General features: G+C 32.2%; 2 protein-coding genes across 2 annotated transcripts; both read left to right on the top strand.

Annotated features, from left to right (window-relative positions):
- On the top strand, positions 1–11,650 carry LOC139484367 (myosin heavy chain, clone 203-like). Its single transcript, XM_071268104.1, has 7 exons — positions 1–104; positions 1,996–2,079; positions 3,626–3,709; positions 5,432–5,500; positions 6,364–6,438; positions 8,676–8,759; positions 11,572–11,650. Exons 1-7 carry the CDS (start codon positions 10–12, stop codon positions 11,648–11,650), a joined length of 570 nt encoding a protein of 189 aa, XP_071124205.1. The 5' UTR covers positions 1–9.
- A 6,474-nt stretch (positions 11,651–18,124) lies between these two features.
- LOC139486322 (uncharacterized) lies at positions 18,125–25,586 on the top strand. The gene is made up of 6 exons (XM_071271186.1): positions 18,125–18,362; positions 18,668–18,727; positions 19,267–19,545; positions 21,915–22,193; positions 24,522–24,577; positions 25,373–25,586. Exons 1-5 carry the CDS (start codon positions 18,257–18,259, stop codon positions 24,554–24,556), a joined length of 759 nt encoding a protein of 252 aa, XP_071127287.1. The 5' UTR covers positions 18,125–18,256; the 3' UTR covers positions 24,557–24,577; positions 25,373–25,586.
- Positions 25,587–26,263: the final 677 nt, after the last annotated feature.

The following is a 26,263-nucleotide window of genomic DNA, read 5'->3' as shown; positions in this document are numbered from 1 at the left end:
AAGGAAGAAATGGAATCCAAACCAAAAGGAGCCGAACAAACATATGATGGAATTTTATCGGAAAATGCATCATTGAAAACAGTAATTGAATGCCTCAATGAACAGTAAGTACTTTGAATGTACAAATACTCAAAATCAGTTCTATATTTAAAATTAAAAGATGTAGTATTATTGCCAATGAGATAACTATAGACCAAAGTTCAGATGAAGTTGATATGAGCAATAATTGGTATTTTTTGTAAAGGGTCCAGCAAAAGCACACCCTCCGGAGCGGGATTTTTTCTCTGTGTGGCCTTCAACTGGTTGTTGCTCTGTTGACGGGTTGTTGTTTCTTTGGCACATTTCCCATTTCGATCGATTTCCAATGTTAACTATAAGCAGTCAACAACGAAAAAATTCTAAACTATTAATCGGCTATAAAATATGAAAAGCATCACTTGAGAGAAATTACAACTAAATTATTTGTTAGGTTTTTTTTTAAACTTTTTTTAGCTATGGTGTTGTCAGTTTATTTTCGATCTATTCATGCTCCTGACTTTTTACAGGCACATAAAAAGGTCATGAATGTTTTCGAGCAATTAAAGCTCATCATAACCTGGGACAGTAGAGGAACAGTACAACATACGAACAAACTATAAAAAAAGTTACCTTTTCAGATCTATACAAAGCATACGTATATCTAACAAAAACCAGAACCGACGTGGCAGTGTATTAATACATCTTAAACAACTCAGAAGAAACATTACAGATTTGAGAGTACTCGCAGTTACTGACAGTTAGTTCCAAACCATTAACAATTTATGAAAAAAATCATATTTTTTAAATAAAACATATGAGTCCATTTGATAGTAGTCGGTTGAGTATTGTAATGTAATTTTTTTTACCAAGGGCACATTTATAATTTTTCATGGATAATAGATTTATGTATGTAGTTTTTTTTTAACTGTTTCGTATACTAACTAATGAAAAAAATGGATGTGTAAAATATTTCTTGGTTATAAATCAATAGATATAGGATTTCGTTTTTTCTTTTCTTTAAATATACTTTATCATATACTTAATAGAAAAATAACATAAAAATGGGGCCACAGTTTATTTAAGCTTCCAATCTGCCTTTCAAAGAAGTAGTTATTTTTGTTGAAGTACTTTTTTTCTGTTACATTTATAGAGGTAATATCAAAATAAAAAAGAATTAAATTACAGAAATGGCTTCAATTACACGATTGTTAAATTTAAGTACAGCTGATTTGAAAAAAATAATAAAAGATATAGGTCATCGATTAAGTTAAAAAAGATACTTCAATTTAAATGAAAAAAATGGTATTTTTGCACCAATGGGAAATAATTTGGACTTTTTTCAATGATATAGATATAGGAAGATGTGGTGTGAGTGCCAATGAGACAACTCTCAATTCAAATAACAATTTATAAAAGTAAACCATTATAGGTCAATGTACGGCCTTCAACACGGAGCCATGGCTCACACCGAATAACAAGCTACCAAGGGCCCCCAAATTACTAGTGTAAAAACCAACAGTCTTATCTATATAAAAAACGAGAAACACGTAAAACTTATATAACACAAACGACAACTACTGTACATCCGATCCCTGACTAAGGACATGTGCAAACATTTCCAGCGGGGTTAAACGTTTTAATGGTACCAAACCTTTTCCCTTTTTTCTGAAACAATAGTATAACATCATATAAACATTGTATGGTTGATATTTGTACCCTATTATGAAGTTACAACTGTTAGTGTAATAAATACACTTTATAATGAAAAAAGTTGTGTCATTGTTTGCTTAAATGTTTGAACCCTCGAGCCTTCTTAAGATAGAAAAACACATTTTTATGAAGAATTAATATAGTTGTCTGTCATAATGTAGGAGCACCAAATGTATAACACAATGATTTTGAATGTTCCTCTGGTATCTTACGCCATTCTTTAAATAGATTGTAAGGAATTAAATTAGTTTGTTTTTATTATATTAGGATGACAGCTGCGCAAAACTCTTATAGGAATGAATCAAAAAAGAAAGAAGAATTACAAAAAAAACACTCAGAGCTACAGGAACAGTACGTTATCATAGAAAAAATATGTACATGTAGTTTAGGGTTCGTTTATTTTATAATGAAGGTTGTAACATACTATTAAGTTAATGTCATACGCTTCTTAATTATGCAACGTTTGTTTGCAATTTTTTGAAGTATATACTTTTGGAAGTAAAAATGAAATCAGATTGAAGTCAAAAATATTGGTACTACATATGTAGATGCAAAGACATATACTTTCGTGTATGAATGTTATGTATAAAAGAGAAGATGTTGTATGATGACCTATTATATAACTCTTCACATAGGACCTAATGAAACAAAACAAAAAAGATACAGGTCACCGTTAACGTTTGGCCTTCACAAATTAATAAAGCCTATACTGCATAATCAGCGTTAAAAAATTGAAAATAACACGTTTAATAAATTCATGCATCTGGAGCGCTTTTCTGGATTTTGAAACGTTAGTTTCTTTATAGTTTCAAAATTTATAAACGAAAATTTTTAGAAAAGCTTGTAAGATCATGTCAGTACCGAAGTACAGACTACTGAGCTGATGATACCTTCGGGGACTGATAGTCCAACAGCAGAGGTATCGACCAAGTGATGTAAAAAATTTAAAACAACACGTTAAATAATTACATGCGTCCGAAGCGCTTTTCTGGATTTACCTTCATCTAAACGCTCAAAGCCAAACATTTGAAATCCGAAGATGTATAAATACCGAAACTGTTGAAGAGCTATGTGTAAAAATACCTAAAATAAATAGGCAAATTCATCTAAAGTCGACTTTGCCTGATGAAACGAGAAAACAAACGGCCTTAGAAATGTACAAAACAAAATATGTAACACATCAACAAAGACAACTACTGAATTACAGACTCCTAACTTGGAACAGACATATTCATATAACATGTGGCGGGGTAAAACATATTAGCTAGCCATTCCCTTACCTTAGGCAGTGTTGTACCCAGAACAACATAAGAACAAACTATAAGATCAGTTGAACAAGATATAACTCATCAGATGAATACACATAAAAATGCATGTCTTTCTATGTTGTAATGTTTAGCTATTTTTTCAGATAAGGGTGAAGGTTGGTACATTTGAAAAATTTTAAACCTTTTGCACTTGTCTTAAGTCATAAATTTGATGTACAGTAGTTATTGTTTGTTGATGTGGTTCATAAGTGTTTCTCATTTCTCTTTTTATTTAAAGACTAGAACATTGGTTTTCTCGTTTGGATGGTTTTACACTAGTAATTTGTAGGGGCCCTTTATAGAATGCTGATAGGTGTGAGCCAAGACTCAATGTTGAAGAACGAACTTATGGTTTACCTTTCGAATGAAGGAGGAAAGCATAAAATATTTTAAACCATTCGTTTTGAATTATTCATCATCCCGCCTGTGCTCAGTATAATTTTTTTTATGTTTTAAGGTAAATAAAAGTCTTCTTTCCGTTTTAAATATGGACATACAATTAAAATAACTTGAAAGTACAGTACATTTGTCAAATAAGGGACCAAGCCAAGATATAAATCTATTAATACTCTATTCATTCGTATATTAAGGTATAAAGAGAAGAGCCTTGCAGCATCTGAATGTGATTATCTGAAACGAAAGTTCAAATTAACGGAAGCTGACGGTCATGATAGGTATAACTTAATCAAACAGATATCAAACACAACCAAAATAAATTTATAAAATCGGATCATTTAATTGCTGACAGTTTAACCAAAATAACATATAATACATGTTAACAAAACCAGGGAGATATAATTCACGGTAAATCAGTATTTTTGTTAAATCTCATAAATCGATTTGAAACAGATAAATTACGAATTAACACACGGGTTCCTGTATTGGTTCATGGTCTGACTTCTCATCCACAGTCATTCTCATATGAGGAAAAACAGGAAATGATATTATATTGTTTTACAAATCAGGAATATTGTTCTACATAGTCAATATTCTGATTTTGCCATTTTATAAAAGACTTTCCTTGTTGAATTCCCTTTGCAGTTTGGTATCTTTGTAATTTTCCTAGACAAAGTATCACTTTATTTAATATCAAACATTAGACGAATATGCTATTTACAGAAGGCTCCTCATTGCCGCACCTATCAAAACTAATGTAAGACCATATATTTACCAATTCTAAATTCAATTCAAAACCCGGATGAAGTAAGACATATTAAAGTATCATAGAACGAACAGTCGTGTCATAGAATTAAATTTTTAAACCGAAACCTTTACTATAAGGTTATGGAGTTGTTATGCATTGTTTGCCAAAATCTTCATCGAAGCGCAATTAATCAAATAAAGAGTCGTCGGGTGATTTAAGCAATGTTAACATTTTGATAAATCTTGACAAATAACTATTGCTGTTTAAAGTTTAGGTAAACTATATATTCAAAATTGAAGAAATGGTAAAACTCATCAGGTAACGAAATTAACTCTTTGGCAGAGAATGTGTCCCCAATACACGGATGCCCCACTCGCACTATCATTTTCTATGTTCAGTGGACCGTGAAATTGGGGTCAGAACTGTATTTTGACATTAAAGTTAGAAAGATCATATAATAAGGAACATATATACTAAGTTTCAAGTTGATTAGACTTCAACTTCATCAAAAACTACCTCGACCAAAAACTTTAACCTGCAGCGGGACGAACGAACGAACGAACGAACGAACAAACGGACGGACGGACGGACGAACGAACGAACGGAGCCACAGACCAGAAAACATAATGCCCCTCTACTATCGTAGGTGGGGCATAAAAATTACAACGACAATTTGACTGTTCATTCACCATAGACTTTATATACCATGATAAGTCAATATAATTTCTGAATAAAAGGAAAACTTTCAATTTTTTACATACCTAGGAATGGCTTTCATATAACAACTTTTCAGTCAGCTAACGAATTTGAACGTATTGTTTTATAAAGTATTTGATGAAATTACATATTTAAAGGAATATAACACTTTATGTGTATTGTAGCCGTCTAGTTTAAATTGTATCAAAATGTCACACATATCATTAACCGAACGTTTTTGATAGATGAGTTCATTTCACGTAGAGATTTATTTTTGTCATCATTTTGCTAGTTGTAATTTTATCCATTTTTATCATTTGTAATTCCCCCCCCCCCCCCCCTTAAAAAAGAACAATGATGACAACTTTTTAATGATATCTACACAATTTAATGAATTAAAAACTCAGGTAAAAAAGAAATCATAACAAAGTCATGTAGTTCAACAGACGTAATACGTATTGACAAAGAAGGCAAGTGTTCAGTGTCATCAACCAAAAGACTGAAAGTAATTTGAATTGTCACGAAAACCAGTCTCTGCAATGTTCTGTATTTTCAGTTGTGCGCCAATGAGACGAAAGAGCGAAAGTCAAGATACCAAGATCAACCATTTCGAAGAATGTCAAAAGTATTTTTACTATTTTTATTATAAAACATAGCATACAATAATGATAAGTGTTGTTTAAAACTAAAACTGAAGGTCCAATAATTGTTTTATGATCGAACATTATTATCAGGTTATTGAATTTGATATGATCTTGTTGGAGCGTTATATTTTTGGTTTACATTTGATATCATCGGACGATCATTTCAACCTATTGATTGAAATCATATTAGATATGAAAACAACTAATGCATATCTAAAATTATGTGTGTCTGTATTGTCAGAACGAAATGACTAAAATTAAAAAAAAGAAGCTAAAAATACAGCATTATTAATTGATATTTGTAAAATGTAATTAAGAAAATGCAGTAATTATTGCCAATGCTACATACTTTCATTTGAGCCAAAAACATGATGTTATAAACAGATGCAGGTTATCATACATCTTTCATCAATTTGTTAAAACAATGCCATGCATGTGGTACGCTGTAAAAAACCTTTACTCGACCAAAAAAAACTTTAAATATCAAAATACTTTTTAAATATTGTGTTTACAACATGTACAACTAGCTTATTCGTTATTAAAACCCTGTATGTTAGCAATACATGAATTTCGTCGGATAACAATCTACCTTTTGCAAGTGCACGTATACCTGTACACATATATGTTTGAATGATTTTTGTATTCTCAGATACGAAATAAAAAATGAATTTCGATCTGTGTTGTAGGGTTCTAATATTAACTCTCAATGTTCAAATTGATATAGACTTTGTATAGATATGTTTTAACCCAAAATTAGTTAACAGGTGTGTTATATATCCATTTGATTAAGGTCGATTTCTATCCGACGCAGCTCATACTATAATTTTTTTTAAATTAAATTCAGATTGAAAAAGATTGATCATCATCTGACAGAACAGTTACAAAAAGCTAGAGAAGAAAAACAAACGTTGCTTAATATGTAAGAACACTTTACATGTACTATTAGTAAACATTATTCAGATGCACAATACCCAGAGGTTTTGTTGGATGCACATAAGTGTACATAAGGTGTTAAGTTGTACTTGTTCGATCGCTGTGAAATAAAACATGTGTTCTATCTGATGTCAGATTCATACAAGAAAAAACTAAAATCACAAAAATACTACACTCCGAGAAAAATCAAAACGGAAATAACTTAATCAAATGGCAAAATTAAAAGCAAAAACACATCAAACGATAGAAAAACAACTGTCATATTCCTGACATGAAACATATATCAACCTTTTCTTAAGTAGAAAATGTCGAAAAAACATGATTTATAGCTAACTCAACCTCTCTCTTTTATATCAGTCTTATAAAATTCCATTATATTGACAACGTTTTGTAAAGAAAACAAAGAGACATAATAGGAAACAAATATGTAACAAATATGTAACAAAGAAGCACAATAAGACATATAGGCATTTTCCAAGAATGTAAACCATACCTTTTACCAAGATACATGTATATGAGACATATCATGTTAATTAATTTTGATATATACTTTTTTTTATATTGCTTATATATTAGTCACATTCATATAGATGTACACAGATACTTTTCAATTTTTCTAGGACATTTCACGGTACAAGTTTTTATAAACCGATGAAATATCAACATGATTTATGAAATACACAAACACATTTCAGATAAGCATATGTCTCTATCCTTTTTAAGTCAGGTTCATTTAATTCATTCACCTTAGGCTAGTACTGAAACCTTTACAACTACAAAAGAAGTGTACATGTAATTGCACACTTGATCGCTTTGAAAAATAATCATTTTCACAGCGGTGTAATACATATCTTACCCACATTAATATAAACGTAAATGAAGTGTTAATGCTAATTCTTGAAAATATTCAGCGGTCAGTTCTTACTAAGCAATAGATTATCAGTTGGGAAAGGTAGGTGCATATATAAGAATCGTATTACACCGTTAGACTGACAAAAATATATTATCAGTTTAATAGTAAAGGTAGCAGAAACCAGTTATTTTACAATAAATCTGTAGAATTTTATGGATTTATGATTTTATTTTTTTGAAAATTCATTCAAGCTTATATACAAATAAAATGTATGGTTTCAAGGAACTAAGATGTGTGCGTGCTTATGTAAATAAATAGAAAACCTTTAAATTTGGGTGTCTGTCCAGCATGGCGATTTTAAAATTTTAAATGCATTACAAATAAGGCAAAAAATGTGATGATCAGTCTATAATGAAGGGGAGATAATTAATTCGAATTTCATTTATAGTCTTTTTTCAAAAATGATGAACGATTCTTAATGTTGGTATGTTATCATTTTAAGCGTTTCAAATTTATAAAATTATATTCGTACATCAATGTTTTTGATACACCAATAACAAAAACTGAAATATATTGAATTGATACATTATGTAATTATTCAAAATTATATCAGAAACATATACTTCATCATAAAATAATGAATCTGTGAAAGGGAGACAATACTCGCATAACTTTTTTTTCGAATCGGCACATACAACAAAGGAATGACACTCTTGCATACAAATGGCACATCAATATAATTAAGTAACTGTGCATTTGTGCTCCATCTTCAATAAAGATTCTAAATTTTAAATATAACCAAAAGTTGTTAATCTATAGAATAGTGAAGACTAATGAAAGCTTATACCCACTGTTAAAAATATTCTTTGAAATTTATCAAAACTTCCTCAGAAAAATGCTCGAGCCACTTGACTTTCATAGCTCATAATTAACGTTTTTACACAGTATTCTAATAAAGTAGGTAAGTATTATTTGCTTCTGAAAGTGTAAGACGCAATAAAAATCGTATGTTTGCATCATCTTACCCAGATACAGATTTAAGGAAGTCCTGAATATTTCGACATGTGTTTGTTTATTTTTTTCAATACCAGGTTTATAAACAAATCACAAGTACTAGTTAAGATCCGACTGAATACCTATATCCCGATATCGTCAGGTACATATGTTACATTTGGGTATCTTTGTTAGTCCCGTAAGTCATTTTCAATATGTTAAACAATATGTTTGTCATACACATCTCAAATATCTATGTTTGTTTTAAAGTTTTTGTCGATCATAAGTATCAAAGTAACTTCAATTTTGTTTCAATTATATTAAATGTCAACATGATCAATATATATTGTTATCTATTTGTTTATCTTTATCTGTAGAACTAACGAAAAGAGCAACAAAATTGAAACTTTGGAGAAAGAGAAAACAGAATATGAAAACGAGTTGGAAAATCTCAAAAAGCTGTGAGTCAACAAATTTTGTTAAGCAATCATTATTATCTTTGGGTGTACATAGAAAGTGAAATAAAAAAAAGAACATTGAGAGAAAAAAACAGAAAGTCCCTAATGAAAAGTCAAAAGCTGAAACACATCAAACAAATGGACAACAACTGTCATATTCCTGACTTGGTACAATCATTTTCTTATGTAGAAAATGGTAGATAAAACCAGGTTTAAAATATAAAGATCATCACTGCATCATGTGTGATACGATATGTATCCATTCGAGGCAGATACATTAATTTTTCAAATGTAAAAGGAATTACCTACCGAGGGTTTTGCATATTTATATTTGTCTAGCGCTGATAATTGCAGGGTAGTTGTTGTAATTAGGTCTTCCCTCCACTTTTCTTTGAAAGACCTTTTGTTTTTCTTCTTCTGATTATTACTTTTTTATTTTCTTCTTCCGTCTGAGAAGCTTTTTTGCCTTACAACATATCGAATGGATTTTTGGCCAATGATGGTGTACAGTAATGGGGGTTTCAAAACTCACACTGTGTGACCGAACACTTATTCTTATAGGAGTGATCTCCCCGCGTCCCCTTTTTTTGTTATCGCTATATCTCTAAAACCGTAAAAGATTTTAGCAAACTGTTCGTCTACTCTTGAGAATGAGTGATCGGAAGACATCTTTTGGGAGTTATTTCCCTTTTAAAATTTAAGATACGCGATTTTTTTGATAAATTTATACGTTATAAGTCGTAGAGGCCTACAGTCTTTTGATATGAAGTCCTTGGTCCATTTGAAGGAAATTGATGTCAAGGTCAAAGGTCAAGGTCATGTAATAAATTTTGAATTTTGCTTGTACTCGTTATTCCAAAGAAACTGTGACAGTAAATGAGATGACGTGTTGCCAAATAACTGTTTACAAAAAGGCACAACTTCAACCTAATTAAGTCGATGAGTTTTGGTTAAACCTTATAGGAGTTTTCTCCCCTTTTGTATTTGAAATCATTATTAACCATACAAGTGATTGACTTAGGTTCTTTTGATTTGAGATCACTGACATATGACCTCAAAATTGAGGTCAAGATCAAAGGTCAGTTTGAAATTCTAGATTTTGACCTTTGCTGAAAAAAATCTTTCTGGTTCATTATAAAATTATTAAGTCTTCCGCATAAACCTATTAATCTTGTTTTTTTTTTATATCAGTTTGATTTACCACATTACATCAACACGGAGTGACATTTTCAAACAACAATTTTGTAAATTTCAATCTTATTATCGAGGTGGAAAGACCTTCGATTGTTCTCTGTAGAATTGGTTTTTAATCTGTTTGTCTTATGATTCTTATACCATATATAGACAATCATAATCCTTCGAATGTATACTTTATATTATAAAACATAAGGTATAAATCACTTTAGTCATAGATTCCAGTTTGAAGTCTATCGATTTTGTTACTATCAATGAAACTATCAAACTATATACCTCTACTTTCGATAGCATACATTGTACTTGGGAGAAATAGTATGTAAGCATTTATTTGACCGTAGGGTTATTGGGTAACAGGACATAATCAATACCAATGAAAAGAAGTCTACATATATAACACGATATAAAAAGGAAGATGTGGTATGATTGCCAATGAGACAACTGTCCACAAGAGACCAACATACCACAGACATTAAAAACTATAGGTTACCGTACGGCCTTTAACAATAAGCAAAGCCCATACCGCATAGTCAGCTATAAAATTCCCCGATATGACAATGTAAAACAGTTCAAACGAGAAATCTAACGGCCTTATTTATTTTATTAAAGGTTATATGTTATTCTGCTTCATTTGAGTTCAAATGCGAATCGAGCAGTAGTGATGCACAATTATTTTCTCATGTTAATACTCAATGTCGAAATATCAATCCACCAACTCAACAAATATGATGTCGATATACAAGTCAAGCATTTTAATTATATCATTCTCGGATTTTTTGTTATGAGGAACACTATCATCATGGTTCTTTAACGAAATAAGATATGTGAATGACCATAACTAGGAAGCTATATTTACGATTCCTTTACTTTGTAAAAAACATTTATGAGATAAATGAGAAAAGTAAAGATTTTGTTTTACTGCAATATTACATAAATTGCTATCAAACATTTTGTTAGTAGAACTGAAGAATAGTTTACCTAAATAAACTTCAATATTTAAAGAATAAACGATAAAATGTGAAAACAACTAATTAATACTTTAAATAATGTTTTTGTCGGTATTTTCACAACGAAATGTACTAAAATACAAAAAAAGATGGGTAAAAATACAGCATAGTTGATTGATATTTCAAACTGAATTATATATATGACCCATTTGTAAAATGTAATTACTCCGTGTTGAAGGCCGTACATTGACCTATAATGGTTTACATTTATAAATTGTTATTTGGATGGAGAGCTGTTTCATTGGCACTCACGTCATATATTCATATATCTATTGAATGATTTTTGTATTCTCAGATACGAAATAAAAAATGAATTTTGGTCTGTGTTGTAGGGTTCTTATATTAACTCTCAATGTTCAGATTGGTATAGACTTTGCATAGATATGTTTTTACCGAAAATTATTTAACAGATGTGTTTTATATCCATTTAAATGTAATTGCATAAGCATCTTGCCGATATTTTTCCTTCCAATTGAGTTCAATCATTAGTTCTACATGTTATTAAACATGTATGTCATCATAATAACTGTATTTGTTTACCTCAACTATTGTGTGTTAATGTCGATTTCTATCCGACGCAGCTCATACTATACTTTTTTTCCAAATTAATTCAGATTGAAAAAGAATGATCATCATCTGAAAGAACAGTTACATAAAGCTAAAGACGAAAAACCAGCGTTGCTTAATATGTAAGAAAACTTTACATGTACTATTAGTAAACATTATTCAGATGCACAATACCCAGAGGTTTTGTTGGATGCACATAAGGATACATAAGGTGTTAAGTTGTACTTGTTCGATCACTGTGAAATAAACATGTGTTCTATCTGATGTCAGATTCATACAAGAAAAAACTAAAATCACAAAAATACTACACTACGAGAAAAATCAAAACGGAAATAACTTAATCAAATGGCAAAATTAAAAGCTCAAACACACCAAACGATTGAACAACAACTGTCATATTCCTGACTTGGTTACAACATTTCTTTTGTGTAAAGTGGTGAATTAAACGTGATTTATAGCTAGCTTAACCTTTCATTGGAAACAGTCGTATAAAATTCCATTATATTGACAACGTTGTGTAAAGAAAACAAAGAGACATTAAAAACCAATTGTTCAGAGAACCATTGATGGTCTTTCCACCAGTAATGATTTTTTTTTATTTGAAAATATTAAAATTTGGTTTTAAATGTCAATTTCAGCGTCAAATGACAACTTATTGTACGCTGATTCCAAAAATATAAGGTTTCTATACAATAAGATATAAATAAGGGAGATAATTTTTGACTTCCGGTTCAAAATATGTTACTTCCGGTACTGTCTTATAGTTTACTTGACGCTGATTCCAAAAATATATGGTTTTACATACTTTTACAATAATCTAGCAAAAATTAGCTACTTCCGGTTTACAAAAGGTCACTTCCGGTTAGCTTTTTCAACGTCATACTGCTTGCAACCTAATGCAAAAAGTCTAATAGCTTTAACATGAATACATATGAGGTAAAAGCAAAGGTCAAAATCTAGAACGTTAAATTAACATATGACCTTGAGCTCAATTTCAAGGTCATGAACCAAGGACCTCAAATCAAAAGACTCTAGGTCTTTAATTTATATTGTTAATGAGTTTTATTACCATACGCCTGATATTAGATATAAAAGGGGGAAAAACTCGCAGCAAATGTTTACGTACCCTTTCGACTAAAATTTATGTGTAATTACATGTCGCGACTATCAATTATGTGAAAATATTTTGTCGATATCTTATAAGATTTCTGAAAATAAGAGATAACAAGCCAAAATCAAAAATTTAATCATGACCTTGACCTTTGACCTTTACCTCATTTTCATTTTTTTGGACCAAGGACCTCAAATCAAAAGACCCTAGGCCTCTAACACTTATGGTTTTCCAGTTAAAAATGCATATCACTTATATCAAATATAAAAGGGGAAATAACTCTCATATGGAGTCTCCGGATAGCTTCGGTCAAAATAAATCAAATCATCCTGAGGATGTAACGAGCAATTTGGTAAAATAAATTTGTCATTTCTTATACGGTTGCGAATATTAAGCGATCACAAGAAAAACAGTGTTCGGGGAGATAACTCTTACATTGAAAAGATTTTGGTTACGCGGTGTCAGTTACAAAAGCGTAATAACTGTTCGATATCATATACCATATGTCTAAGCGACATCTTGCGAAACAAAAAAATTGCGAAGGAACAAAAAGTTGGCGGAAGAAAAAAAATAATAATAATAATAATCAGAAGAAAACCAATAGGTCTTTCCACGGAAAAGTGGAAAGACCTAATAATAGGTAAACATGTCAAAATAGGGGTAGAGCAGTTCACGTTGTTTTAATTTTCTAATCATTATGAAAACAAACAAATATGTAACAAAGAAGCACAATAAGACATATAGGCATTTTCCAAGAATGTACACCATACCTTTTACCAAGATATAAATGAGACATATCATGTTAATTAATTTTGATATATACTTTCTTATATTGTCTATATATTTATCAAAATTATACACTCCACCATAAGTTAAGCACCACCCAATTTAATTTCGATATAATTATTTTCTTAATTATTTTTTTTATAAAAGAAATACTATATATTAAACCTGTAAACGGTTAACTTTTGGATACAGGTAAAATGTAAATCGATTACATTTTGATTGTTCAAAACCAGTTTTAACAACCTGTCTTGTGTGTTTTTCGCGTTACTATTTTTGACTCAACACAAATGATTTTAGCACGTGCATTTCGCACTTGAATTAGCCATTGATATCAAATTTTTAAGATGGCAAGACGCAAACTGAGTATTGCGGAACGCTGGCAAGTTGTAAGTATGGCAAATACAAGTCTAAGTTGGCTTAGAATAGCGGTCCATTTTGGTGTTAACCACACTGTGATTATCAGGCTCGTGCAGAGATACCGACAGACAGGGTCAGTTGAAGACCGTCCTAGAGCAGGCAGACCACGTAAAACTACTCCCAGAGAAGACAGAAATCTTTCCCGGCAAGCAAGATTGAAACCTTTCTCGTCTGCTGATCAGCGTCGTAGACTTTGGCCTATTGGGGGTAGAGTAAAGACTGTGATACGTAGGTTTCCCTCTAAGGGCTCGGAGGCCAATAAAGCGCCCGGAATTAACTTTAAGACACCGTAGAGCAAGACAACAGTGGGCTAGGAACCATCGCCGATGGACTTTACGCAGCTGGAGAAGAATTCACTGGTCCGATGAAAGTCGTTTCTTGCTGAAGCCCGTCGACGGCAGAGCACGTGTTTGGAGGGAAAGAAACACCGCATATCGGGGAAAATATTCTTGGTACAACAGCTTTCGGTGGCTGCGGTGTAACAGTATGGGGATGTTTTTCCCATGACTGTAAGCTTGATATGCATGTTCTTCACGGTACCCTGAATGGACAAAGGTACCGGGATGACATCCTGAACACCATTGTATCGCCTCATTTTGACAATCACGCGTTAGCTGATAGACCAGTCTTTCAAGATGACAATGCGAGACCTCATCGCGCACGAATTGTCAACGCATACCTGACGTCGGGATCAAAAGACACTTTACCTTGGCCGGCCATGTCACCTGACATGAACCCAATTGAACATGTATGGGACTTTATCGGCCGTAAACTTAACCAGAGACAACCAAAATGTGCAACAATACCAGAATTGAGGGTCGCTTTGGTACAGGAATGGCAGAGATTTCCACAGTATAGGCTACGACGACTTGTGCAAGGAATGAGGAGACGTGTATTGAATCTCTACTGGAAGCGCGGAAGCTATACACGATATTGACTTTATGAACCTTAATTGACAGTAAATGTATACTTGATTGTTTTCCAAAAAGTTCAAAACTGTATCATTATTTGATATTAATAAAAATGATCAACAAATTAAAACATGTTATAGGGATTTTAACTTGTTGTTTTTAACGTAAATTTGAAAGTTCCCTTCACAAAGCAGAAAGCATAAAAAACCCTAACTTTTTTTTTTATACTGCACAATATTTACATTTTATTTTACCAATGTCAACACGATTAACTCTTATTCAAAAATATTGAATTTTTGGATTTGAAAATTTCTTATTGATAAAAATATGGGTGGTGCTTAACTTATGGCGGAGTGTATATATTGATGTACACTGACACGCTTCGATTTTTCTATAAACAAGTTTTTATGAACTGAGGAAATAGCAACATGATCGATGAAATACAACAAAAAAAAACGTTTCAGATCAGTATTTTCCTATACTTTTATTATGACATGAGGATTTAATTAATTCATCTAAGGTTAGTACTGAAATATTCACACCTACACAAGAAGTGAACATGTAGTTGCACTCTTGATCGCTTTTAAAAAAAAACTATAATTTTCACAGCGATATAATACATATCTGGCCCACAATAATATATAAGTAAATGATTTGCTAATGTTAATGATTGAACAATACTGGGCCGGATTGTTCTTACCAAGCAATCGTTTATCAGTTGAAAAATTTAGGTGAATATAGTGTTGTCGGATTTACACCGTTAGATATAAGTATTTCTCTAATTCTTCGTCAATTTACCCCTATCTGCACCCATTGTATAAACAAAAATAATCAACGTTTTGTTCGATTGATCTCAGTTCTTCCAATTATGACGTCAAATTGTTTTGCTTTCCTCTGAATTGCCTATTGTGACGGGATGAACAAAGACGACCATGTCTGATGACGTGACGTAGACAGAACACCTCATTTTGAAGATCACTCGAAAAGAAGAAAAAATTTTGCCTGCTTAGTATTTGAAAATCATTAATGAAACAAATTTCACCACCACATCTCGTGTAATACGATATTTATCTGGACAGTTAAATTTTAAAAATTAAACACGATCGGCTAGCCTCGCGTTTTAAATTTGAAAATTTAACTGTCTCGAGTGGATAAATATCGTATCACACTCGATGCAGTGGTGGAATCTATATTGAACAACAGTAACAAGTATTTAATAATACAGCAGCATCGAATATTTTTTTTCCAAATCAACACGACAAATTCAGCAATAGACAAAAATTATCATATATTATATGTATTGCTTTGTTAAAATGTATGCTATTTAGATTGGAATATTGTTTTTTCTTATCTATTTGCATAATGTACTCGGGTTTTTGGCATGCATGTCTGAAACAATATCGGTTGCAATGACAAAACAACAAAAACATCGATTACATTTGTGTATCTTTGTATTTCCCGTAAGTCATTTTCAATATTTTAAACAATATGTGTTGTCATACACATCTCAAATATATATGTTTTGTTTTAATTTCAGTCGATCAAAAATATCAAAGACATCTAAAAAAAATTCAATATATATTTTTGTTTATTTGTTTATTTTTATCTCTAGAATTAATGAAAGAGCAACATAATTCACACTTTGGAGAAAGAGAAAACAGAATATGAAAACTAATTGGAAGATCTCAAGAAGCTGTGAGCCTACAAATTTTGTTTCGCAATCATTATTATCTTTGGATGTATATAGAAAGTGAAACAACAAAAATACTGAGCATTGAGAAAAATATAAACAGAAAGTCCCTAATGAAATGGCAAAGTCAAAAACTCAAACACATCATACAAATGGATTACAACTGTCATATTTCTGGCTTGGTACAAGCATTTTTTATGTAGAAAATGGTAGGTAAAAGCAGGTTTCAAATATAGAAATCACCACTGCATCATGTGTGATACGATAGGTATCCATTTGAAACAGATACATTTTCAAATGTAAAAGGAATTGCTCACCGAGGGTTTTACAAATTTAAATTTGTCTAGCGCTGATAATTGCAGGTTAGTTGCTGTTGTAATCTGTTTTTCATATGATTGTTATACAATATATAGACAATCACAATCCTTCGAATGTATACTTTATCTGATAAAACAAAAGGTATGACGAGTTGAATGTTGGCGGTTAGAAACTAAATAAATCACTTAAGTAATAGATTCCAGTTTGAAGTCTATTGATTGTGTAACTATCAATGGAACTATCAATATATACATACTTCTACTTTCGATAGAATATTTTGGATAAATAGTATGTAAGCATTTGTTTGACCGTTTGGTTATTGGGTCACAGGACATAATCAATACCAATAAAAATGAAGTTTACATATATGAATATATATTACACGATGCTTTTTTAAAGGTTATATGTTATTCTGCTTCATTTGAGTTCAAATGCGAATCGAGAAGTAGTGATGCACAGTTATTTTCTCATGTTAATACTCAATGTCGAAATATCAATCCACCAACTCAACAAATATGATGTCGATATACAAGTCAAGCATTTTAATTATATCATTCTCGGATTTTTTGTTATGAGGAACACTATCATCATGGTTCTTTAACGAAATAAGATATGTGAATGACCATAACTAGGAAGTTGTATTTACGATTCCTTTACTTTGTAAAAAACATTTATGAGATAAATGAGAAAAGTAAAGATTTTGTTTTACTGCAATATTTCATAAATTGCTATCAAACATTTTGTTAGTAAAACTGAAGAATAGTTTATCTCAACAATATCGTTGGTTCAATAAACTTCAACAAAACATTTCATAATGTCACCTTGAACTGTAGACATATGTTTATTCTCTTTATGTTTTGATAAAATATACCAGATAGTAACTGAAAATCTCCTTGACTACTAGAAATGATACTTATACAAATGAAATATTTCGGAGGGGAGAAAATTTATGGATGGAGCGTTGATACGTCAAAGTTCAAGGTTGATGTTAATGAATTTGCATGTGTTTTTTAAATTATTTATTGATAGTAACGTTTTGTTTGTTAAATATCAACTGATATGAATTGAATATAAACTGGAGGATTGTCTGAAAAGTATTCTCTAACTTTATCATCATACTGAAATGTTTCCCCTAGTTGATTCTTACAACGGACAGTAAAATTGGGATTACAGCTGTTTTAATATATTTCAGTATGGAATAGATATAGGTTCCATATCACCGTTTCGATACATTTGTTCTTAAAATGCGAAAACATGACGATTTTGTTAAATATCAATTCATATTAAATGGTAACAAAAAGATTTTTAATTACAATGTATGAGTAAAAAGTAAAAACACAAAAATACTGAACTCCGACATGTCCGAGGAAAATTCATAAAGGAAAATCCAAAATCAAAAGGCAAAATCAAAAGTCCAAACACACCAAACGAATGGATAACAACTGTCATATTCCTGACTTGGTACAGGCATGTTCTAATGTAGAAAATGGTGGATTGCAATGTATATTGATTTTATTTACAGAAATTTAAAATCAAAAGAAATGAGTATAGGACTCTTTGAAAATGATGTTGGTGAATCTTGGCTTGATCCTCGCTGCAATAGTAGTAAGTTCCACAATAAACAAAATACATGAAAAAAAATCATGCCATAATGAAATTACCTAGCAAAATAACAATATTATTTCGATACAGCAATATGCTGTAACTTTTTTAAATTTTTATTAATATAAATATTCTGGTACACAGTAATTTAATGCTAAATATCATTTTTCACACTGATCATTTTTTTATAAAATACTATTTACAAATTTGTTGTAAAAATCGACACATTTAATTTATACACATTTTATAAATGTGTGGTTTGAAGTTAAAACTTGATAAGTGCATTTTGCATTTTTTTTTAAATACAGGTCTTTATGTTGAACTACGATTTAAATACTCATCATGTAATACCTCTGATCGTGCTCAATGTAAGTAATACGATAGTATATATGAATACGACTAAATAAATACTTGATACCAGGGTGGAAATTTTGTATTTACGCCAGACCCGCATTTTGTCTTCACAGGACACGTGATGCTCAAATAAAAAAAAAGTTAAAAAGGTCAAATTACGGAGTTGAAGAGCAATGCTAAAAATGTAGAGTTCTGTAAACAGTTAATTTATAATGTTGACAACATAAATGATAGTTTATGTCAACACAGAAGTGCTGACTACTTTCGGGGAATACAAACTCCACCAGCAATTGCATCGATCCACGTACTCTAGACTAGTATACTATTCAGCTTATATTATATAAATGTATAAAAAAAAACAATATAGTTCCACAATTATAGCGTAACTCTTCCATAAACTTTTTTGTTTCTTTTTATTATTCCGAAAAATTAGACAGTTTTGGAGGGATTTGATATTGTTAAAGTTTTTCTTAAGTTACTTTGCACAAATTGCGGCGTTTTTTTAATGTTTTACCTGTATTTTTTTCGGAATAATGTGTAAGGTTTTTTTCAGTGACGTTAACTGACAGAATGTTAAACAAAATAGCACATGAATTGGGTCCCGATTGGAAAAATCTGTTACTTCATTTGGACATGAAACACAATCAAATACAAGTAATAGAAGGAAATTATCAAAGAGATATTCACCGACAGGCATTTGAAGCGCTAATATCATGGAGAGATGCACAGACGTCAACAGAACCAGCTCTTAAAAGGGTAGAACAATTGAAACAGGCATCATCTTCAATTGACAGAAAGGATATTGTCTATTTAATTGAATCAGTACTGAAAGGTACAGTCATTTTTTTTTCAATTTACACATTAACTGTAGAAGGTAAAAAACAAATAAAATTATAGAATTTAAGTCAACTGCCAGATCTAATATAAAGTATTTCCACATAATTGATTCGAATGTTAACATTTCTATCGAACACACAAGTCAGCTAGTTCGTTTGTTATAATTAAAAAGTGAGTACATTGATTTGAAGATCTTCTGCCTACTGGAAGTATAATATATCTGAAATTGTACGTCGAACAAATACAGAAAGGATAACATTATAGAACGTAGCTAACACGTTAAAGTACATATATCAAAATGGTGTTATATGATTGGCAATGAGACAACTCTCCACAAGAGACAAAATCACCCAAAAATTTAACATCTATAGGTTACAAACATAAACAAAGCCCATACCGCATAGTGATCAGCTTTGAAATGTACCGAAAGAACAAATGTAAAACAGAACAAAGAGAAAACTAACGGTCTACGTTATACAAAAAAAAATGAACAACAAAAATATGTTACACATAAAAACAAACGGCAACCACTGAATAACAGGATTCTGACTTCGGGCAGACACATTCACACCGACTACTGAGTGGTTAACCATGTTAGCGGGATCACAAACCTCTTCCGAACCTATGACAGAGGTGTAACATTACAGCATAAGGACGAACTATAAAAATCAAGGCGTAACTCAACAGATGGATACAAATAAAAATATGTATATAATATGAATTCGGAAAATCTGATTATAGGTTTATATGATCATTGTATTCGTTATCTTAACATAGTGTTATGAACTTTCTGTGTCTGTGCTAATCCTGTTTTAGATTCGAAGTGATTCAAAATATTTCAGTATTTCACCTGAGGTTCGATGGATAGATTTTGATCAGAGAGCTCAAACCGTTTATATGTATTACATACCAATTGTTGATATCAAATGTTTTGGTTACACCTTTCGTAAAGTTAATCCAAAAAGAAAGGCTTTGGACGCAAAATGTATCATTATTTGTTTTCGCATATACATTATAATTATGTATAACACACATGATAATATTCTTAAAAAACAACTAAACACTGGCAATGCCACGAACAAACATACATCGCAACAAATAATACATATATCGCGTTTATCAAACTTTGAACTGATAAAGAATTTAAAAAAAATACTTTCTAACCAATAAAAAAAAAGGTTGCATGATTGCAAATGAGACGGATATTACGACAGAATCCAAATTAAATCATTTTTAAGCAAATATAGGTCACCGTACGGCTTTCGAATATTGAGTCAACTATACTAAAATGACAAATATGTCAAAAGAAATCACTATTGAAATAGTGTACTCTATGCTTGTTTTTTTATAACAATTTCAGCAGTGACGTTCGATTAAAAAAAATGAAAATATAATACGAAGTTGGCGAGCACTGCCACAAATTTAGGAAGTGTCATATGGTCTGACAAAAAACGATATAAAAACTAAACTATATATTTTTAATTCGTATTCACTTTCATTTTTATCTGATAGAATATAGTGGTGCTATAAACTTATATTCGTGTATATTAAAAGAGGGACGAAAGATACCAAAGGGACAATCAAACTCATAAATCTAAAACAAACTGACAACGCCATGGCTAAAAATGAAAAAGACAAACAGAAAAACAATAGTACACATGACACAACATAGAAAACTAAAGAATAAACAACACGAACCCCACAAAAAACTAGGGGTGATCTCAGGTTCTCCGGAAGGGTAAGCAGATCCTGCTCCACATGTGGCACCCGTCGTGTTGCTTATGTGATTACAAATCCGGTAAATAGTCTAATTCGGTAGGTCACATTCATGAAAGGGAAGGGGATTGTAGTTACGACGTAAGGAACATATCCGATATCATTTGTGAAACGGTTATTCCATAACGGTCAACCAACTCGTGATGGCGTCCGTAAAATTTACGAAGGGATGATTTCAACTTCACCATTTGGAACTCTTGGTTTAATAGCTTCCTTGTGAGCAGTAACCCTCTATCAAGAAAATCATGATAGGAAACGCAAGCACGGGAATATCGTATCAATTGGGAGATATATACCCCGTATGCAGGTGCTGCTGGAATGTTGCTACTTAGAAATGGAAAGTTCACAATTGGAAAGCTGAAATCATCTCTTTTGTCGTAAAGTTTTGTTTTCAACCGACCCTCATTGTCAATTTCTAGATGTAAGTCAAGATATGAAGCCGACTTAACTGTATCTGTAGTATCCTTTATCTCCAATTCGATGGGATAGATGCGTTCCACATAGTCACCAAATTTTGAATTGTTTAGTGAAAGAACGTCATCTATATAGCGGAAAGTAGAGTTAAAGGATATTAACTATTCTTTTCAGAACTTTTAACAGACAAGGCATTAAAAGAAATTGCGTATCGGCTTTCGAAAAATTGGCAAACAGCTTTTCTTGATTTAGGAATGAAGTACACCGATGTTGTTATGATAGAACGAGACTATTGTAGTGACCTTTTGCAGCAAGCCTTCGAGGCGCTTATACTGTGGAGAAATGTTCATAGCAAAAAACTATCACATCATGAAATGCTTATTCAATTAAAGAATGTTGCACATAATATCCAAACACGAGCTGTTATTGAGTTGATTGACAAGATTGAAACTGGTAGGAAAACTCCTTTTATATCAAAGTTTTGAGTTTTTTGATATCTTGCATTGTGCACCTGTAATATTTATCCATAGAGGTAAATGGATATTTGCTAGGTAATGAAAGTCGAAAAATTATAACAATTACAACACTACCATTCGTCTAGGTGATTTGTTTTCAAAGACAAATCTTAATTCGTGTTATTATTCTACGGAGCACTGTTGGTCTCACACAGATTATAAAGTGTCTTTTAAAGTCCTGCGCTAAAGATGTGTAAAGTCTAGCGCTGGAGATGTAATGTCCAGCGCTGAAGATGTAAAGTCCAGCGCTGGAGATCTAAAGTCTAGCGCTGGAGACCATCGAGACCGGCAAACTATACCCTCGGTAAAAACCTTTTACATGGGTGAATTTTTCATCGAGGAGTCGCCCGTTAGATGCGGGCGAGCTACCGCGGGTCTTTCGACCATCGAGACCGGCCAACTATACCCACGGTAATAAATTTTTCGACCATTGAGACTGGCAAACTATAACCTCGGTAAAAAAAAATTACGTGGGTGAATTTTTTATCAGGAAGCCGAACGTAAGACCCGTGCGGGCTTAACGCGGGTCTCTCGACCATCGAAGACCGGAAAACTATACCCTCGGAAAAAGAAAAAAATTACTACCGCGGGTTTCGAGGAGAAACAATATCTTCGGTGAAAAAATAATAAATGGTGAAAATTTTTCATCGGTTAGCCGCACGTAAGATTATTGCAGGTCTCACCCTCACACTAACTCTAACCCTAACCCTAACCTTAACCTCTACCCTAACCCCAAACCCAGACCCGATAGCCCTCAACAGGCCGGCCGAGTATCTACCCGCGGCAGATACCCGCTAGAGTCCCGTCGTAGTCATCAATGGGTCAGTCATGTAGGTACCGCGGTAGATACCCGTGATAGCCCACGATAGGCCGACCACGTACTTACCTGTGGCAGAGACCCGCTAGAGTACCGCCGTAGTCATCGATGGGTCGACCTCGTACGTACCGCGGTAGAGACCCGCGATAGCCCACGACAGGCCGACTACGTACCTATTCGCGGTAGCCCTCTAAAGAGACCCGTGGTAGCCCGCTATAGGTCGACCACGAACCTAACCGCGGTCGAGACCCGTGGTAGCCCGCTATAGGTCGACCACGTACCTACCAGCGGTCGAGACCCGTGGTAGCCCGCTATAGGCCGGCCACGTACCTACCCGCGGTCGAGACCCGTGGTAGCCCGCTATAGGTCGACCACGTACCTACCCGCGGTCGAGACCCGTGGTAGCCCGCTTCAGGTCGACCACGTACCTATCCGCTCTTACATCTCCAGCGCTTGACTTTACATCTTCAGCGCTAGACTTTACATCTTCAGCGCTGGACTTTACATCTCCAGCGCTAGACTTTACACTTCTTCAGCGCAGGACTTTAAAAGACACTTTATAATCTGTGTGAGACCAACAGGGCTCCGTATTATTTTAATAACATCCATCTACATTTGATATTATCTAAAAAGGCATGACACATTTATATTTATATAATTCAATATAGAATAGTTATGCTTTCTTTGTACTAACTAATTAAGACACATTCATTATATTCTCATGCATAACTGCAAGCACAATTATTAAAAAATAAGCTCAACAACTTTGTATGAGATCCGCTCGCATGACAGTGTGTAGCAAAGCTTTTTATTAGCTGCAGATACACAAACAATTGAAAACTTACACTAAAAAAAAACATTTTTTCGGGTTGGAAAGAAAGAAACTCTTTTGCACAAAAAGTGAACTTCGAATTACATTATCTTGAATTCACACAACCACCAACAGTATAGCATGACATATTTGAATTTACCTAATTTAATACTATGGTCAGTTCTGAACTAACCAATGCAAAACATTAAATATAGTATACACCTTCAACTCGTTTATAATAATAAACAGATATACAAAGTTATGTTTACATACCGGTGAACATAACATAAAAAATATATAGTATATGCAAGTAACAGAACATTATTTAAAATAGTATATCGTGTTTGAAATTACTTATAATGTTTTACCCCCACAACAAGCGTGTAGGTCATGAATTGTTTACCATGAACACAACCATAGATTTAGGAAAAAGTACTGGTAATGCGTATTCAAATCAAACAAGGGGGTTTTAACACATGGTGACCAAGAAAGTAATGCCGCTTATTTTGGAAATCTTCAGAGTGTCGTATTTATTGTTGTCATATTTGGTCGACTTGACAGTTAAAGTGCAAAATTGACAAATACACGTCATAAACAGAAATATATATCGTCTAACATATATCACGTGTTGCTTACAGGATGTACAATTTCTAAAAAGAAGAGTAAGAGATGAGTACATTTTTAAAAATCTTTGGTAAGTGATCCTTTTACTTATTTTTTTCAGAAAACCTTCTTGTAAGTAGTGCTCCTCTTACTTAATTTATTTTACTTCACTGAGCGGGGTTTAACCGGTCCACTTAGAGCAGGCCAATTTTATCTTATAGTATGAAAACGAGTGAGGTGACCCCATTTTTTTCTTTTTCTTATCTGAAAGCATATTATCAGAGCTCAGAGCTATCAATTTCTCTGGTGCAGTTTTCGTTTTATGACCCGAAATTGGGATTTCCAATTGCAGTGCAAAAATAAGCCTCGTGAATCATACTCTTTTTTTAATCTTTTTTGAAAAAAAAAATTAAAATAAACTACAAAAAATATACTTATTAAATTTTGAACACTCTTTTCGCTGATTTATCAATATTTACGTATATCTATGTGGCTAGATATAATGATATATGTTATATATCGCCAAAATAAGTGTAATCACAACTATATTCATTTGATAGATATTATTCCGCGATTTCTACTTTACATTCTTTTATATATGAAAAGGACCATCAGCCTACATTTTAAATGTTTTAAGATCATTCATTTCGAACAATATATCATTTCTGAATTTTCTAAATTTGATACGATTTTAACATGTGTAAACCTTGGACACAAAATATGTCAAAACATAAAATATTATGTTTTGATGCAGCTGCTTCATTTTAATCTGTCATAAAAGGTTATGTTTAGCATTACGATCATCAATCCTAATGTCTGTTTCAATAGATTATCAATATCTGTATGAATCAATATTATCATGTCTTATTCATTTTTTTTTATAAAGACGGCATAGAACATAACAGAACATGGTGATGCTAAGGAGATGGAATTCAAAACTAAAACGAGTGACAGTAATTGTTTTGAAAACGACAATTGACGAGTTCGACAAATATCTCCATGTTGTACATATGTAGCATGATATGGCTAAACAAGTCGATAAAGTTGATTTTTTTCTTCTTTTATTAAACATGTAATGACCTATTGAATAATTAAGAAACACCTTAAAGATGATATGTCAACATAAATTGTCGAATGCATGTAGAAAAATAAAAGTAAAATTTTGATTGTCGTTATACTTTAAAAATGTGGTGAGAGTTGTTAACATTGAAACAATGCATTATGAATGCGTAATATGTGTAATTTATACACATATTTTGTGTTGATGATTTATATTTTTCAACGAAGTTATAAAAATAAATTATAATCGAGAACTAAAGCTTGAGACGCTGAAACCAACATATTGGTATTTCCTGGGAAAAACAGACACATAAAAATTTCATACAATCTCCTGAAATTGACTTACGATAGATTGAGTTATATTGCTGAACGCTTAAAATAAAAAATTACAACAATACCTTTTAAATTTAATACGCCCGAAGCCCTTTACTAGATATCTCTTGAACGAACTCTCAATACCAAATATTTGAAAGTCAAGGGTGAATCAACTTAAAAGACCTACATATAGTCAAATTTATCTAAGTATAAAATAGAAGATGTGGTATGATTGCCAATGAGACAACTGTCCACAAGAGACCAAAATGACACAGACATCAACAACTATAGGTCTACGGCCTTCAACATTGAGCAAAAAAAATGTTTTCTACAGGTACAACCAAACTTAAAAAACAATTCTTTATTTTTATATAAAAAAAATATTTAAAGTATTAACACGGTG

Source organism: Mytilus edulis, chromosome 8, assembly GCF_963676685.1.
Source record: "Mytilus edulis chromosome 8, xbMytEdul2.2, whole genome shotgun sequence".
Lineage (NCBI taxonomy): Eukaryota > Metazoa > Mollusca > Bivalvia > Mytilida > Mytilidae > Mytilus > Mytilus edulis.
This window is presented reverse-complemented; position numbering and strand designations above follow the sequence as displayed.

Coding starts and splice junctions, on each gene's coding strand:
- LOC139484367 (XM_071268104.1), top strand. CDS start 10: ATGGAATCCAAACCAAAAGGAGCCGAACAAACATATGATGGAATTTTA. Junction 5,501..6,363: donor CATTTCGAAGAATGTCAAAA/GTATTTTTACTA, acceptor AATTAAATTCAG/ATTGAAAAAGATTGATCATC. Junction 8,760..11,571: donor TTGGAAAATCTCAAAAAGCT/GTGAGTCAACAA, acceptor AAATTAATTCAG/ATTGAAAAAGAATGATCATC.
- LOC139486322 (XM_071271186.1), top strand. CDS start 18,257: ATGTATATTGATTTTATTTACAGAAATTTAAAATCAAAAGAAATGAGT. Junction 18,728..19,266: donor TACCTCTGATCGTGCTCAAT/GTAAGTAATACG, acceptor GGTTTTTTTCAG/TGACGTTAACTGACAGAATG. Junction 22,194..24,521: donor GATTGACAAGATTGAAACTG/GTAGGAAAACTC, acceptor TGTTGCTTACAG/GATGTACAATTTCTAAAAAG.